Source organism: Cervus elaphus, chromosome 1, assembly GCF_910594005.1.
Source record: "Cervus elaphus chromosome 1, mCerEla1.1, whole genome shotgun sequence".
Classification (NCBI taxonomy): Eukaryota; Metazoa; Chordata; class Mammalia; order Artiodactyla; family Cervidae; genus Cervus; species Cervus elaphus.
In genome coordinates this window covers 24,243,460-24,258,626 of record NC_057815.1, presented here as the reverse complement: position 1 = coordinate 24,258,626, position 15,167 = coordinate 24,243,460, and the positions used below count along the sequence as shown (strand labels likewise).

General features: G+C 32.9%; 1 protein-coding gene across 1 annotated transcript in view; it reads left to right on the top strand.

Annotated features, from left to right (window-relative positions):
- Positions 1-15,167, top strand: part of CNTN5 (contactin 5) — a 1,534,958-nt gene that overhangs the window by 1,224,836 nt on the left and 294,955 nt on the right. Inside the window, exons 10-11 of the mRNA XM_043897056.1 lie at positions 10,923-11,104; positions 14,839-14,975. Coding sequence (XP_043752991.1) covers positions 10,923-11,104; positions 14,839-14,975 — 319 coding nt within the window. The remainder of the gene's footprint in view (positions 1-10,922; positions 11,105-14,838; positions 14,976-15,167) is intronic.

Below are 15,167 nucleotides of genomic sequence, written 5' to 3'. Positions count from 1 at the left end.
GGAAGATGAAAAATACTAGATATTGAAGACTCGAAAGAAATTAAAACCCTAAGCAATCAGAATGATAAAGCCTTATTGAGCAAATAGGTAATTCACTGAAGATCCTAAAAAAGAGTAAGTTTTAGGACAAGAATTAACCTTGACTTAAGATAAAAGCTTCCCAGATGGTTCAGTGGTAAAGAATCTGCCTGTTAATGCAGGAGTCACTGGGAATATGGGTTTGATCCCAGGGTCAGGAAGATCCCCTTGAGGAAAAAGTGGCAATCCACTCCAGTATTCTTGCTTGGAAAATCCCATGGACGGAGGAGCCTGGTGGGCTACAGTTCCTGGGGTCACAGAGAGGCAGAAATGATTGAGCACCTATGAGCACAAAATAAAGACTATGCTAAACACACCCTAACAAAGACTACAAACAATTCTCAGAAGGATTAATTTGAACTGCAAGTAAATTTGATGTCAGAACAAAGTCAACCAATTGTTAAGGACAAATGCTAAAGTCAGGTACTTGGCAGTGTATAGCAGAGTTTATAATAAATATTGTTAGAAGTATGAAGGCACAAAAAATAAGCTATAAACAGGAAGACAATCAGTCAGTAAAAGCATTCACAGAAATATCAGGTATGGCATATTTACAAAAAAGCATTTTAAAACAGCTCTTACAAATATATTAATATTATGACTAAATTTTAAACTACACTTCTTTGGCTTAATATTGTTAGACACTGTAGAAAAATAGATGAATGAACTTGAAGATAGACTCTATGAAATATATAGAGAGACAAAATATTAAATTTAGCCTAAGAAACGTACGGAAAAGTCATTAAATTATCATATATATGGAGCTTTAGTCCTAGAAGATAGGGTAGGTATAAAAAATATTTGAAGATTTTGACCAACAGTTACCAAATTATTGAAAAGTATAACTCTACTGATCCCCTATGTTCAATGGTTTAACTCTACTGATCCCCTCTGTTCAATGAAATACAAGAAGTATAAGACATACAATAATCTAATTATTTTAAAAAAGTGATAAAAAGAAAAAAAAATTTTAAAGTCTGCATAGAACTATTTGCCTATGTCTGCATAGGCAAGAAGTCTGCATAGAATATTAGATGAAAATATTCTCTAAGCATGAAAGCAAAATAAGAACATTATCAAGTAAAAGCAAAACAAAAACAGAAATACTGAGTAATTTGTTGTAATAGACTGCATTATAAGAAATGGTAAAGAACATACTTTAGGATGAAGGAGCACTAATACTATTTCAAAACTCTAATCCTCACAAAGGAATGAAAGGTTAGATATCATTTTTTCCTTTTTTAGCAGGTATAAGTATAAAATATATTTGGTCTATTTCATTTCTAAAATTCTTAATATCTACTCTTTTATTTAAGGTAAAATAATAGTAATGTGGTAGCAAGTTTATAAAGTATGTATAAATAAAATATATTTTCAAAATAACACAAAGGGTGTGAAGGTAGACAAGTGAGCATAATATTGTCAGATACATATTCCAAGCTTTAGAACAAACATACATACACAAAAGAAACATAGGGCTATAGCTAATAAGTTAATAGAAGGCTTTAGTGAAATACTAAAAAAACTAAGTAATTAATGGAAAATAAGGTAAGGGAAGAGGGCCACAAAAAGGAACACAAAACTGATGAAGTAGAAAAAAAACTAGACTTCAAATCCAACCATAGATAATTGTATTAAATGTAAATTCACTGAATCACACCATAGGTGGACATAGTAAGACTGGATGGAAAAGCAAGACCCTAAAAAATCCCACTTTAAATGTGTATTATATGTATCTGTATACTTATGTTTCAAGAATATATATGTTGAAGTCAAGAGGATAAAAGAGATATGCTTATTAATCATAAAGAAATTAAGGCTACTATATTAATATCAGGTAAAGTATACTTCAGCACAAGGAATGTTACTTAATATGAAGATGGGCTCGTCATAGTATTAAAAAGATTAATTTCTTAAGACATTAGAAATCTAAAATATATATGCACCTAGTAACAAAGCTTTAAAATACATAAAGCTAAATCTGAGGGTAATCAAAGAAGAAATTGACAAATTCAGAATTATAGTTGGAAATTAACACTCTTCTCCATTAGCCTATCAATCACAAGGACAGGACAGAAAATCAATAAAGTAACAGGCATCTCCAATAGTTTATCAATTACAAGAATAAAAAGACAGAAAATCAGTAAAGAACAAGAGACTTGAATACAATTATTAACCAACTTGACATAATTTATATTTAAAGAACACTACAACCATCAGCTACAGAATATACTTTTAAAAAGCCTACTCATGGAACATTCACAAAGATCAGTCATGATAGGCCATAAAACAAGTATCACTGCTTATTACAGAACCAAAAATTTAGACAGTACATTCTTTAATTGAAACAACATTTTCAATGATACTTGAAAAGTCACCAAATATTTGGAAATTCAAAAAACATAACTAAATAACCAAATTATCAAATAAAAATTACAGAGAAATTAGAAATCATTTTAAATAATAATGAAAACGTGTGATATAGTTAGCATAGTGCTTAAATGTAAATTCATATATCTTTTTAAAAAGGGAAAATTTAAAAATCAATGATCTAAACTTTTACATTAAATGAATTAGAAAAGTAAAATAATTTAAAGTCTAAGTTAATAGAAGGAAAGAAAGATTAAATAGCAGAAATCAATGATACTGAGTATGAATAGACAATGAGGAAAAATGAAGTACAAAGCTGATTTTTAGAAAATATCAATGCAGTTGGTAAACATTAAAAAGAAGAGGTAAAATTCAAATATCAATATCAAGCAGGAAAAAGGAAATGTCACTACATCTCTATTCCAAAACATTAAATGACAGGATGGGAATGTTTAACATCTAATTTTACAACTAAACTAAATAAACTTCTTAAAAGACATACTTTTGAATAATTGGCACAGGAGAAATCTGAATTATTGCCTATTAATGAAATTGAATTTGTAATTAAAAACCTCCCCACTACAAAAATTTTGAATAGTATAGCTTCAGCTTCACTGATGAATTTTGTCAGGCACGTAAGGAAGAAATGATACACATGATCGAGTGGGATTTATCTCAGGTATACAGAGTTGGTTTAACTTTTAAAAACTAATTAATATAATTTGTCACATGAATGAAATAATAAAGACTCTTACATTCCTCTTAGTTAATGCAGAAATAGCATATTACATAATTCAACGTACTTAACAAAACTTTCAACAATTTAGGACTAGAGGAAAACTTCCTCAGCCAGACAAAGAATATCTACAAAAAAAAAAGAAGAAAAAGAAAAAAAAAAAACAATATTCAACATCATACTAACTGGTGAAAACTAGTCTGTCTCCTTTCTTTTTTCTCTAATCACTTCAGTTCAATCTTTAATGGGGACCCTACACAGTAGAATAAGGCATAAAAAGAAATAAAACATCTTAGAGAGAGGAAAGGAAGAATTAAAACTGTCTCTGCAGATGCAGTAAGGGCTTCCCTGGTGGCTCAGATGCTAAAGAATCTGCAATGCAGGAGACCTAGGTTCAATCTCTGGGTCGGGAAGATCCTCTGGAGAAGGGAATGACAACCAACTCCAGTATTCTTGCCTGGAAAATTCCATGGACAGAGGAGACTGGTGGGTTCCAATCGATGGGTTCACAAAAAGCCAGACATGTCTGAGGAACTAACACATTCATACCCTGCAGATGCAATATATATGTGTACTATGTTAAAAATCTACCAAAAAATACTAAAATTAATATTTAGGGATGACCCATACAAAATAATCTAAAGGTATGTACACTGAAAAATCAATAGTATTGCTGAAGATAAATGAAAGAATGTCTAAATAACTGAGGAGATACACTGAGCTTATTGATTACAAAGGGCTTCCCAGGTGACTCAGTAGAAAATAATCTGTCTGCCAATGCAGGAGACAGGAGATGCAGGTGCCATCCCTGCATTGGGAAGATCCCCTGGAGAAGGAAATGGCAACCCACTCTAGTATTATTCTTGCCTGGAGAATTCCACAGACAGAGGAGTCTGGCAGGCTACAGTCTATATGATTGCAAAGAGTCAGACATGGCTGAACACACACAGACACGTATTGATTACAAGACTCGGTAGTATTCAGGTGTCAATTCTAACCAAATTCACACATTAATTTGACAAAATCCAGTTAAAATTCCAGGAAACGTCAATTAGCAAGTTATTCTTAAAATGTAATTAAAATTAGGTTTCAAATTTTTCTCTAAAAGCAGTAATAACCAGAAAAGTGAGGAATTGGCTTAAGCTAGGCTTACAAATTAATGGAACAGAAGAGTGTCCATAAACAAACCCACACAAATGAGATTATTTTGTCATAAAAAATGCCAAGTAATTTAATGGAGAAAGAGTACTATTTTAAATAAATAGTGCTACAACATGTGGATACTCATGTTGAATAAAATTTAAAAGCTTGACAATGCTAAGCATTTTGCAAGTATAAAACAGCTGGATATTTTACACATTGCTGGTGGAAGTATAAATTATATAATTATTAAGGCAAATAGTATGGCCATTTTCATACAGTGTCCTTATTATATAATATAGAAATTCTACCCTTAGTTACTAACCCAAGAGACATAATTGTGTCCACAAAAAACTTACACATAAAAAGAAAAGAATAAAAAAAAAAAACTTACACATGAATGTACAAACTGTTTTTATTCATAATCACTTAAAACTGAAAATAACCCAAATGTCCAATAGTCAACAAGTAACTGGATAAACAAATTGTAGCTTATCCATATATTAAAAGTGGTCAACAGTTAAAAGAAATGGACAATTGATATACATAGAAACATAGACTGATCTCTCAAATCTTATTTTGAGACAAAAGCTGGCTAGAAAGGGTGGAGTTGGTAAAGATGCCACCTGCCATGAAGGAGACCTGGGTTTGACCCCTGGGTTGGGAAGATCCCCTGGAGGAGGAAATGACACTCCAGTATTCCTGCCTGGAAAATCCCATGGACAGAGGAGCCTGGTGGGCTACAGCCCACGGGGTCCAGAGAGTCAAACATGACTGAGTGACTGAGTGTGCAGAGCTCAGAAAGCGTACGGAAATGGTACAGTCTAAAAGATTCAATTCACGGTAGTTTTAAAAAGACAAACGTTATCTTAAAATATGAAAGTTAGATTATTGATCACCTGGGACAGGGGTGAGGGTGATTGGGAAAGGGGTGCCTAGGGAAACTTTTAAGAATGAACTAATGCTCTGTAACATAATTAATCTAATTGAAGCAACAGTTGAATAGGCATAGACATTTGGCAAGACTCTTCAAACTGTACCCTTCAATGGATTCACTTCCTTTTGGTAAATTACATCTTTAAAAATGTTTATTTGTAAATGCCACTATAAGAATAGTATACATTACTCTTTGCGGGTATGTGCAAGGATTTCTCTGGGGATTGTAAGTAATTCTACTCCTTTCCATTTCTTGAGTGATCTTCCAGACCATATAATGTATAATAACCATTCTCACTTGTAAGTTGATTCCAATAGCTTTCCAAAGTGGTTGCACTAATATAAAACCTCACCATGTGTGTTAGACTTCTTACTGATTGGCATCTGTATGTAAAAGTACTACATTTTACAAATATGTTAGGTATGAAATGGAATTTATTATACTCTAAATTTGGATTTCCCTGATTATTAATGAGATTGAATATGCTGTCATACATTTGTGATAATTTCTACTTTTTCTTTTGTCTCTTTCTCATTTTTATGAGTTGTTTTCTTATATACTTTAGTTCTTTATTCAATCTCTTAGGTTGGTCAGTTAATTGTGTGGCAAATAACTCTTCCCCTATTTTTTAACTTTTTTGGCAGCATGTGAGATCTTAGTTGCCTGATACGGGGTCAAACCTCTACTCTTTGCATTGGAAACACAGAGTCTTAACCTCTGGACCACCAGGAAAGTCCTCGTGTTCTTTTAATGAAAAGAAATTGTTATTATGAATGCAGTCAAATGCATCAGTATTTTATGGGTAGCAATGCTTTATATATTGTTTAAAAAGTTAATTCTTCCATACAGCAAAGACATGAAAACATTTTATATATATATAAAATAAACATTTTTCTGCAAGAGTTACTATTGACAGTAACATCTATCAAGCAGAGCCAGGAAAAGTGAAAATGGAAGATCATGTAGAAAACTGGTTCCTAGATCATGTTTGGTACATCTTTCTGTCCTTATTCCATTGGCCAGAGCTCAATTCCATGCCCCTACCTAAGGGAAGATGGAAAAATGAGGTAATTATATGTCCAGGAAGAAAGGAAAATGTGTTTTTTTAACATCTAGCTAATCTATTCTTCTGAGGAATATTTCAGTTCTTCCTTCACGTTGAATGTACTCTATCTCATCTGGCCTCTGCATACTCTCAAGTCCAAATTTCCAGAGCTCCATCAGGTCTAGATATGGATCTTTTTGATTCTGTAACTTGTGTACTTAAAATATAAGTTTATTATTCACAAGAAAAATATTCTACTCAGAAAAAAGAAGGCGTCTCAAACTAATCACTGATCCATCTCAAGTATGAAATTCTCCCGTAAGGTCATTCATTGCACAGCCTCTCTCTCTTTTGTGTGATTGTATGGAGGAGGGTTTGGTTGTGGAAGAATGGGAGAGTTCATGATTAGACTCTATTACTCTTTGTAAGAAATTATCTTGTCTATCTTCCAGGGTACCTTGGCTTCACTCTCTGACATTTTTCTTGTTTGTTTTATTTCATGGACACAATTGAAATGTGTACTGGGGAGTGTTCCCTATTTGGGGCTTGTACAGATTTTGTAGCCAAAACTCCTGCATCTAACTTTGGAAGCTTAAAATGTGTTTTAAGGTTCAAATGCTCAAAGTTTTGCTATTGTTTTAAATTCAGACTCTTGATTTATTTGACAATGTACTCTTTCCAAAGTCTAATTTACTTCTGACTTGTTTGCTTCCACTTAACTCAATGTACTAATAACTTCATTCAAATTTTTTCAATGAACAATATTTGAATTACACAATTAATAAAAACTATCTAAAAGCTAATTTTAAAGTCTTACCCAAAATAAAGCATACCTTTTTTTCTCAATGGACATATAACTTTCACAATAATTCATTCTATATATTAACTACAAATATTGAATAAACAAGTTACAAAAAAAACAAAACTGTACAGGTCACTGTCCCTGTGTGTCAGAACATAAGGCACGTGGTTACCTTTGATACCAGAGGAAAAAGCAGCCACACATTTACTATCAACCATAAAAAATTTGCACATAAAAAATTTGAGTTAACAAAGTTAGAGTGTAATAATATGCTAATCAATAAAAAAGGATAAGGAAATAAAAAAATAGAAAGCCACAAATTAAAGCACAAAAATAATTAAAAATTCAAAATATATATTTTAAAGACTAATAAAATAGATAAGCCTCTGACAAAGCTTATCATTATAGGTAACACTTATTGGGTATTCACTACTTGCAATATATTTATCTAAGTAATTTACAAGAACTTAGCTCATTTAATGCTCAAAATCATATTATGAGAATCATTCATTAATTTACTTCATAAACATTTAAGTACCAACTATGTTCCCAGCACTCTATGAGACAGTGTGGATATACTCCTGAACAAGAGAAATAATGCCAGTGCTCTTAAGATATGAGCATTCTGAAGGAACAAATAATATCTTCATTTTAAAATGGGGAACCCAGATTCATAGAACTTAGATTACTTTCTGATGGTCACATAACATATGTGTGTTTTAATTTTATTTGAATGTAAATTGTATTCCCCGGTAGACCATGTTCCTAACCAACATGCAGTGATAAAAGGAGAGGAAGTTGAGAAAGCATACACTCATACCATTAAAGTTGTAAAGAAGATACAAATATAACCATCATAGTATTGCAACATTTTTTTTTTTGCCTCCTTGTTCTGTGCCAAGTACTTTAACTTATCAAATGCTTATAATTACCCTCTGAAATGGGACTGTTATTTCTGAAATAGGAACTATTATTTCCACCATAATTTACACTTGGGGTAACTGGAAAAACAAAACAAGATGTTAAAAAATGATGAGATGATTTTTTTAAAAACTTCATAATTTTTTAAAAAATTATTTTTAAACATTTGCATCTTTAATCCCTCTGGACTATATTCATGGTTTTGGTGTGAGATGGGAAATGCAACTCAGAAAAGATGTAGTTGCACAGTTACTTTTGTTCTGGGAAGTCTGACAGTGGAAAACATATTTAACTTCTACAACGTGTGACCACTTATAATAGAAGAGCTTTTTAAACTTTAAAAAAATTAGCATTTATATAACTTACTGCTAAAATATTGAACTCATGGATGAAATACTTTGATTTTCTAGGGAAACATGAATTGCCAAAGTAGACACAAACAGAAATTTAAATACAAATAATCAAAGAAAATAGAAGAAATTGAAAACGCTTTCAAAAACTAACTCTACTTATGATGGGGATGACTTTATTTTTATCAGTCTGATCAGTTTCTTAAGGAACATACAATTTCTCTACTATTGAAGCTATCACAATAGGAGATGCAAATATTCTGGCATGTTTACCAAACTATTACCCATCACTATGACTCCAATTTTGTCAATGCTAGCTTATAAATAAAGCAACAACCAACTCACTAACAAGTATGTGCACATGTAAACCAGCAAACCTAGTGAGTACAGACAGTCTCACCTTTGAATATAGATGCAGAAATATTAAATTTAAAAATATAATAAATCAATTCTTGTACATATTAAAAGAACGATGTGTTAGGCCAACATAAGTGTTATTTGAAAATGCAATTTTCAGTTTTCCAACATATTGATACATGTACCTAAACAAAGAAGAACAACTTGTCAACTCTAATACAGCAATTTCAATTCTCTTATACCTAAGAAACATGTAAGAAAGATGTTACAAAATAAACACTGTGTTTAATGAGGCATGGTTTCTAGAATTTAACACTGCTATTACTCCTGTCAGGAAAATTAGTGAAAAAATATCCTACATTTCGCAATTATAAAATGTTACAAGAGGTCCAAGTAGTATATACAAATCACTTTGATGTTTAAAAGGAAAATATCCCAGAAGACTGCACAAATAAGGAGACTTTACTGTATTGGAGGCATTTAGAATGGCTCTCAAAAGGTTAGTAGAGTTTAACAGATATGACTGGAAACACACAAAGATGTGTTTCTGGGTCAGGAGATGCGGAAGGAATAGTGAGAAATCGAACTGAAAAAGTAGACAGAATCCAGAGCATAAAGTACACTAAATGTAGATAGTAATAAATAACTCAGTGGAACAGAACTGTGAAGACTGAATCAGATTTAAGCATGTGAGAACCAATCATATAGCAAAGGTAAAATTCCAAAACCTGTTGGAAAAGGAGTTTTAATGATTCTAAAATAATTAGTTGCATTTCCCATCTCACACCAAAACCACGAATATAGTCCAGATGGATTAAAGATCCAAATGCTTAAAAATAATTTTTTAAAAAGCTACCAGAAAGACTGAAGGAAATTTGGATACATACTTGGGTTTACAGATAATTTTTAAACAAACAAAACTTCTGAAGTCGTGAAAAAAACCTACAGATGCTTGTTTCTCCCAAAAATATCTGTAAAATTTATCACAGATGCCATCATAAACTATCAGTATACCGAGAAAGAATTTTTCTGGTAAACAAACTCATAATGACCCTAATACACAAAGAATCCTAAGAAATTAAACACCGCAAACAGGCAAACAGAAAAGTGAAAGAAATAGTTGAAAAATAACATAAACAATTCACAGTGAAGCAGATTCAAATAGCTAATATAATTATGAAAGGATGTTCAACTTTGTTAGAGTTCAGAGAAATTGTAACAAAATGTCATTTTTTACCTATCAATACTGATAAAAATTAAACAGATTGATCACATAATGTGGTGGCAAGGATATGGGAAAACAGTCTCATGTATTACTGATAGATGTGGAAAATGCTACTATATTATTGAAAACAATCTGGAAGCACTTATTAAAATGAAAAATGGGCATGCCCTTGTGTCTATCAATTCCACTTTTGAGAATGTCTGCAGTAGAAAATAAAAAGCAATGGCATATGATATATATGTACAAAGTTACATTTAGCGATGTTATTCCTTAGTAGCCAAAAAAAAAAAAAAAAGGAAAAATTTGGGGTCTACACTGAATGTCTAACTATAGAGAATGTTTGATTAAAATTCTAATGCATCTACACAAGGGAATAATATATAGCTATTAACCAGAATAAGTCAGCAGTTGATCTTGGATTTGGTTTTTATTAATAAAAAATTTGTTATATGTGCTCATATATGCATCATAGAGACAAGGCAGGAAATTGCTTGCTAACTTTATTTCCTTCTGCAGAAGATATTTGAAGGGGTTGGAACAAAAATGAGTTCTTAATTCATTTAACTCATGATTCGTTTGTTCAACTTCTTTTTTTTTTTTTTTTTGTTCAACTTCTTATGAGAAGTATATATTACTTTTGTAAATTTCTCCAAATTACTTTCACCATTTAAACAATTTTACACAGTTTTAAAAACGTAAAGCATAGCATATATATGTGTAAAATATAACCTTTGAATTGCTTTTCTGAAATACAAAAGAAAAGGAAATGCCCTTTCCTTGTAATCTAACTTATAAGCAGACAATGCACATGGAAAGTGAAGTATATCAACTATCACATGGTTCTTAATTGTGATTACACTTTATTGCACTCAGCCTATTAAGTGCTTAAATTACCAGATAACAGAATCTATGTTCCTAATAGTGGAAAGTGTATTAATGGCATTTTTACTCCTTATTGTAGCCCAGTTCCAACAATCACATGGATGAAGGTTAACGGTTATATTCCTAGTAAGTCACGTCTGCGTAAATCTCAGGCAGTACTGGAAATACCCAACGTGCAGCTGGACGATGCAGGCACATATGAGTGCAGAGCTGAAAACTCACGTGGAAAAAATTCCTTTCGTGGACAGTTGCAAGTATACAGTAAGTGATCTCAGCCAAGTTTGATGCCCTGGTCACAAGAGTCAAACTGAAAATGCAATTTGAACTAAACATTGTTAGATACATATACCACGCTTCTTTTGTATGGTAAATCACTAGGTAAAATTACCCTACACACAGAAATGCTTTAAATTAAAAACAAATGAGGAATTGTCAGGTTCTTTTTATAGCATAGGTAATTGCTAACCTTAAAAATATTTTCCCAGCACTAAAGCTGTCATCTGATGTTGCAAACCTTATAACCTTTATTAACTTATTCTTGCCCTTGGCTTGAAACAGGAGTCACAATTTATTGCCCATGAACCAAATCCTACCAGCTGTCCTTTTTTTTTTCTTTTTTTTGTAAATAAAAAGTTTTTGAAACACAGTGACACCCATTTGTTTGCATATTGCCTGCATCAGCTTTAAGCACTGCTAAGGCAGAGTTAAGTTGTTGAGATAAAGATCAGCTGACTGGCAAAGTGTCAAATACTTTCTGTCTCATCTTTTACACAAAAACTTTGCTGGTCCTACACTAAATTACTGCATCTGTATGATACATAACCTTCATGGCTCACAAATTTTTATATTTTCCAAAAATTTCAGAGACAACCAGGTTGTGTGTAAGAATTGGGAAAATCTACTTCCAGAATATCTACAATCTCATCTTCTATAAATAGCAAATTATACTTTTCATATTTGCTTTTATAATGCATATTATACATAAAAAGTAAGTGATACTATTCTTATTTTCCAGATGAGGACACTAACACTGAGGGAAACTGTCACACAGAGCACTGATACAAGAAAATACAGATCCTTACAACATGAAATTAAACAAATTGCTTATTAAGCTGAATCTGCTGGAAACTATAACTGTCACTGTATTCAAGATCAGTTCATCTAAAAAACTTAATGTTCTTCACAGGGATGCTGCAAAATATTTTGAAATATTAAAATATTATTTCAACATGTTTTGTTTTTATTATTTGTAAAAAAAAAAAAAATCCTTTAAAAATTCAGCCCTCCAACCAAATTTACTATGCTAAGCACATTTTGCTCATTCACTCATTGATTCAGTTACCGTTTATTAAATGCTATTACTGCACTACAAGCTAACAATAGAGATTTGAGGAAACTCTTGGTTGACTAAATTAGATGAAAAGCAAATCCCACAGAGGGCAGAGCATGCTATCTGCTATGATAAAAGCCTACAGGAGCAGAGTCCACTACTTTCTACCGGATTGATTCAAGGAAAGCATTCCAGAGAATTTGTACCTTAAAGGTGTTCCCATCCACCAGCTGGATCAGGACCCAGCCCCTACCATCAGTAGGCTGGCACCGGTCCCGGGACTCCCAGGACATAGCCAGCTAGCTCAGGACACAGTCCCGCCAACCAGCAGGTCAGCGCGAGTCCTTTGTGACCAGGCCACCCAGCCAGTCATGCTGGGACCCAGTCCCACGCACCTCTGGCCACTGCATGAGGCAGGGCCTGGCAGCAAACGGGGCAGACATAAGTGAAGTAGAGACTAAGAACAATAAACAAGATCAGTGAAAAGAAGAGCTGGTACTTTGAAATAAGTAAAACTGATAAAACTGTCGCTAGACTCATCAAGAAAAAGAGGGTCCATGTAAATAAAATCAAAGCTGAAAGAAGAGAAGTCACAGCCAATACCACAGAAAGACAAAGGATCATAAGGGATTACTACAAACAATTATATGTCAATAAAATGGACAATGTAGAAAAAAGGAATAAGTGTCTGGAAATGTACAATTTCCCAAGAAACAATCAAGAATAAATAGAAAATATGAAAAGATCAATCACCAGTAATGAAGTTACATCAGTAATAAAATAAAATAAAATAAAAACTCCCAGCAAACAAAAGTATAGTACCAGATGGCCTCCCAGGTGGTGAAGTCTACCAAAAATTTAAAGTTAACAGCCCTCCTTTTCAAACTCTTTCAAAAATGTGCAGAGGAATATGTCTGAACTCATTCTACAATATCACCTAGTACTAAAACCAGACAAAAATATAGCACAAAAAATGTACAGGCCAATACCACTGATGAACACAGATGGACACATCCTCAAAAACAAAAAATAAAACTAGCAAATTGAATTCAACAATACATTACAATGATCACACAATGATCTAGTGGGGCTTATCCCAAGGGTGCAAATTATTGTGTTATATCACTTTAACAAATCAAAGAAAAAAATCATATAATCATCTCAATAGCTATGAAAAAGCATCGGACATCTTGAAATACACACACACACACACACTCACACACATACATATAAAATGGAATGATACTCAGGCTTTAAAAAAAGAAAAGAAAAGAAATCTTACCATCTCTGACAACTCGGGTGGACCCAGAGGGAATTATGTTAAGGAAAATAAGTCAGAGAAACACAAGCATCATATGATTTCACTTATGTGTGGAATCTGAAAAACAAAACAAATGAAAACACATAACAAAACTGAAACAGAGTAATAGATACAGAGAACAAATGGGTGACTGCCAGAAGGGAAAGGGTCAGAGAGATGAAAGAAATAGATGAGAGAGATTCAGAGATTCAAACTTGAGAAAAATGTCAATGTAGGAAAGACGCTTTAACGGTGGCTGCCCTGACAGCTCAGTTGGGAAGGAATCCGCCTGCAATGCAGGAGACCCCAGCTCGATCCCTGGGTCGGAAGATCCGCTGGAGATGGGATAGGCTACCCACTCCAGTATTCTTGGGCTTCCCTTGTGGTTCAGCTGGTAAAGAACCCCCCTGCAATGTGGGAAACCTGGGTTAGATCCCTGGGTTGGGAAGATCCCCTGGAGAAGGATCTCCAGCATTCTGGCCTATAGGATTCCATGGACTGTGTAGTCCATGGGGTGGCAAAGAGTCGGACCCAGCTGAGCGACTTTCACTTTTCATACTTTATAAATTTCATGAGTTTGGAATATTATCTTTTTTTGAGAAAGAAACAGAGCATTGAAAACTTGTATATATAAATATATGTGTGTATACTAAAATGCCAGCAAATATAGAACAATTTTATATCAAATGATACTTGAATTTACAAATTATTTTTTGAAACAATTCAGGCTTTATTAGGAAACAAAAACAGAACAGCTATTCAGTAAATGGGCATGTTATATTACTTTTTTTTCCATGTTATATTACTTAAAACTGTGCTAATTCTGCTCAATATTTGGAAGAAGAGATGCCTCTTGTTTAGAAAGATTTTTAGTTTAGAAAAACTGCTTTCTAAACAAGTTCCCATGCTCTCCATGGGAAGAATCTACCACTTACTCTAAGGAGGGTAAAACAAGAAGTCCTGTATGTTCTCCCCCTTATGACTGGTTCATGTTGATATATGACATAAAACAACACAATATTTTAAAGCAATTATCCTTCAATTAAAAATAAATAAATTTTTAAAAAGATAAGAAAAAAAGTGCCTTTTGAAGAGGAGATACTTTAAAATTAAACAACAAGAACAGAAAGATATGCTTCATTTAGATTAAAAAGTGTTTCAAATTATTAAAACATCATCATGGTTATATTTTTACACAGGATAGAGAGTTCTCTGTGTAATGCAGTGCCAATTTTCTTCCAAAATCCAAGTTACATGAATTGATAAAATATTTAATGCTTATGAATTCATTAACATTCCATAAAATCTTGATTTTTGTGAAACGTTGAGAAGTGAAATCACCCTTTTTTCCTTAAACTCTTACAGCCTATCCACACTGGGCAGAAAAACTGAATGATACTCAGTTAGACAGTGGGAGCCCTCTGCGATGGGAATGTAAGGCCACTGGAAAACCCAGGCCCACCTACCGCTGGCTGAAGAATGGAGTGGCCCTCTTGCCTCAGGTACTGTTGGTAACCATTAACATGTTCCAGTGATATTTTTGTGGAATTTCACAAAGGACAAACTAACTTCCTTTAGTCTTATTGAAAGCCATTTCTTATTTATCCCTTATATTCGGAATGAGAAAGATAACATATAAACAAATTAATTTTCACTCTTTAAAAAAATGATTGAACTATAGTTGATTTACGATG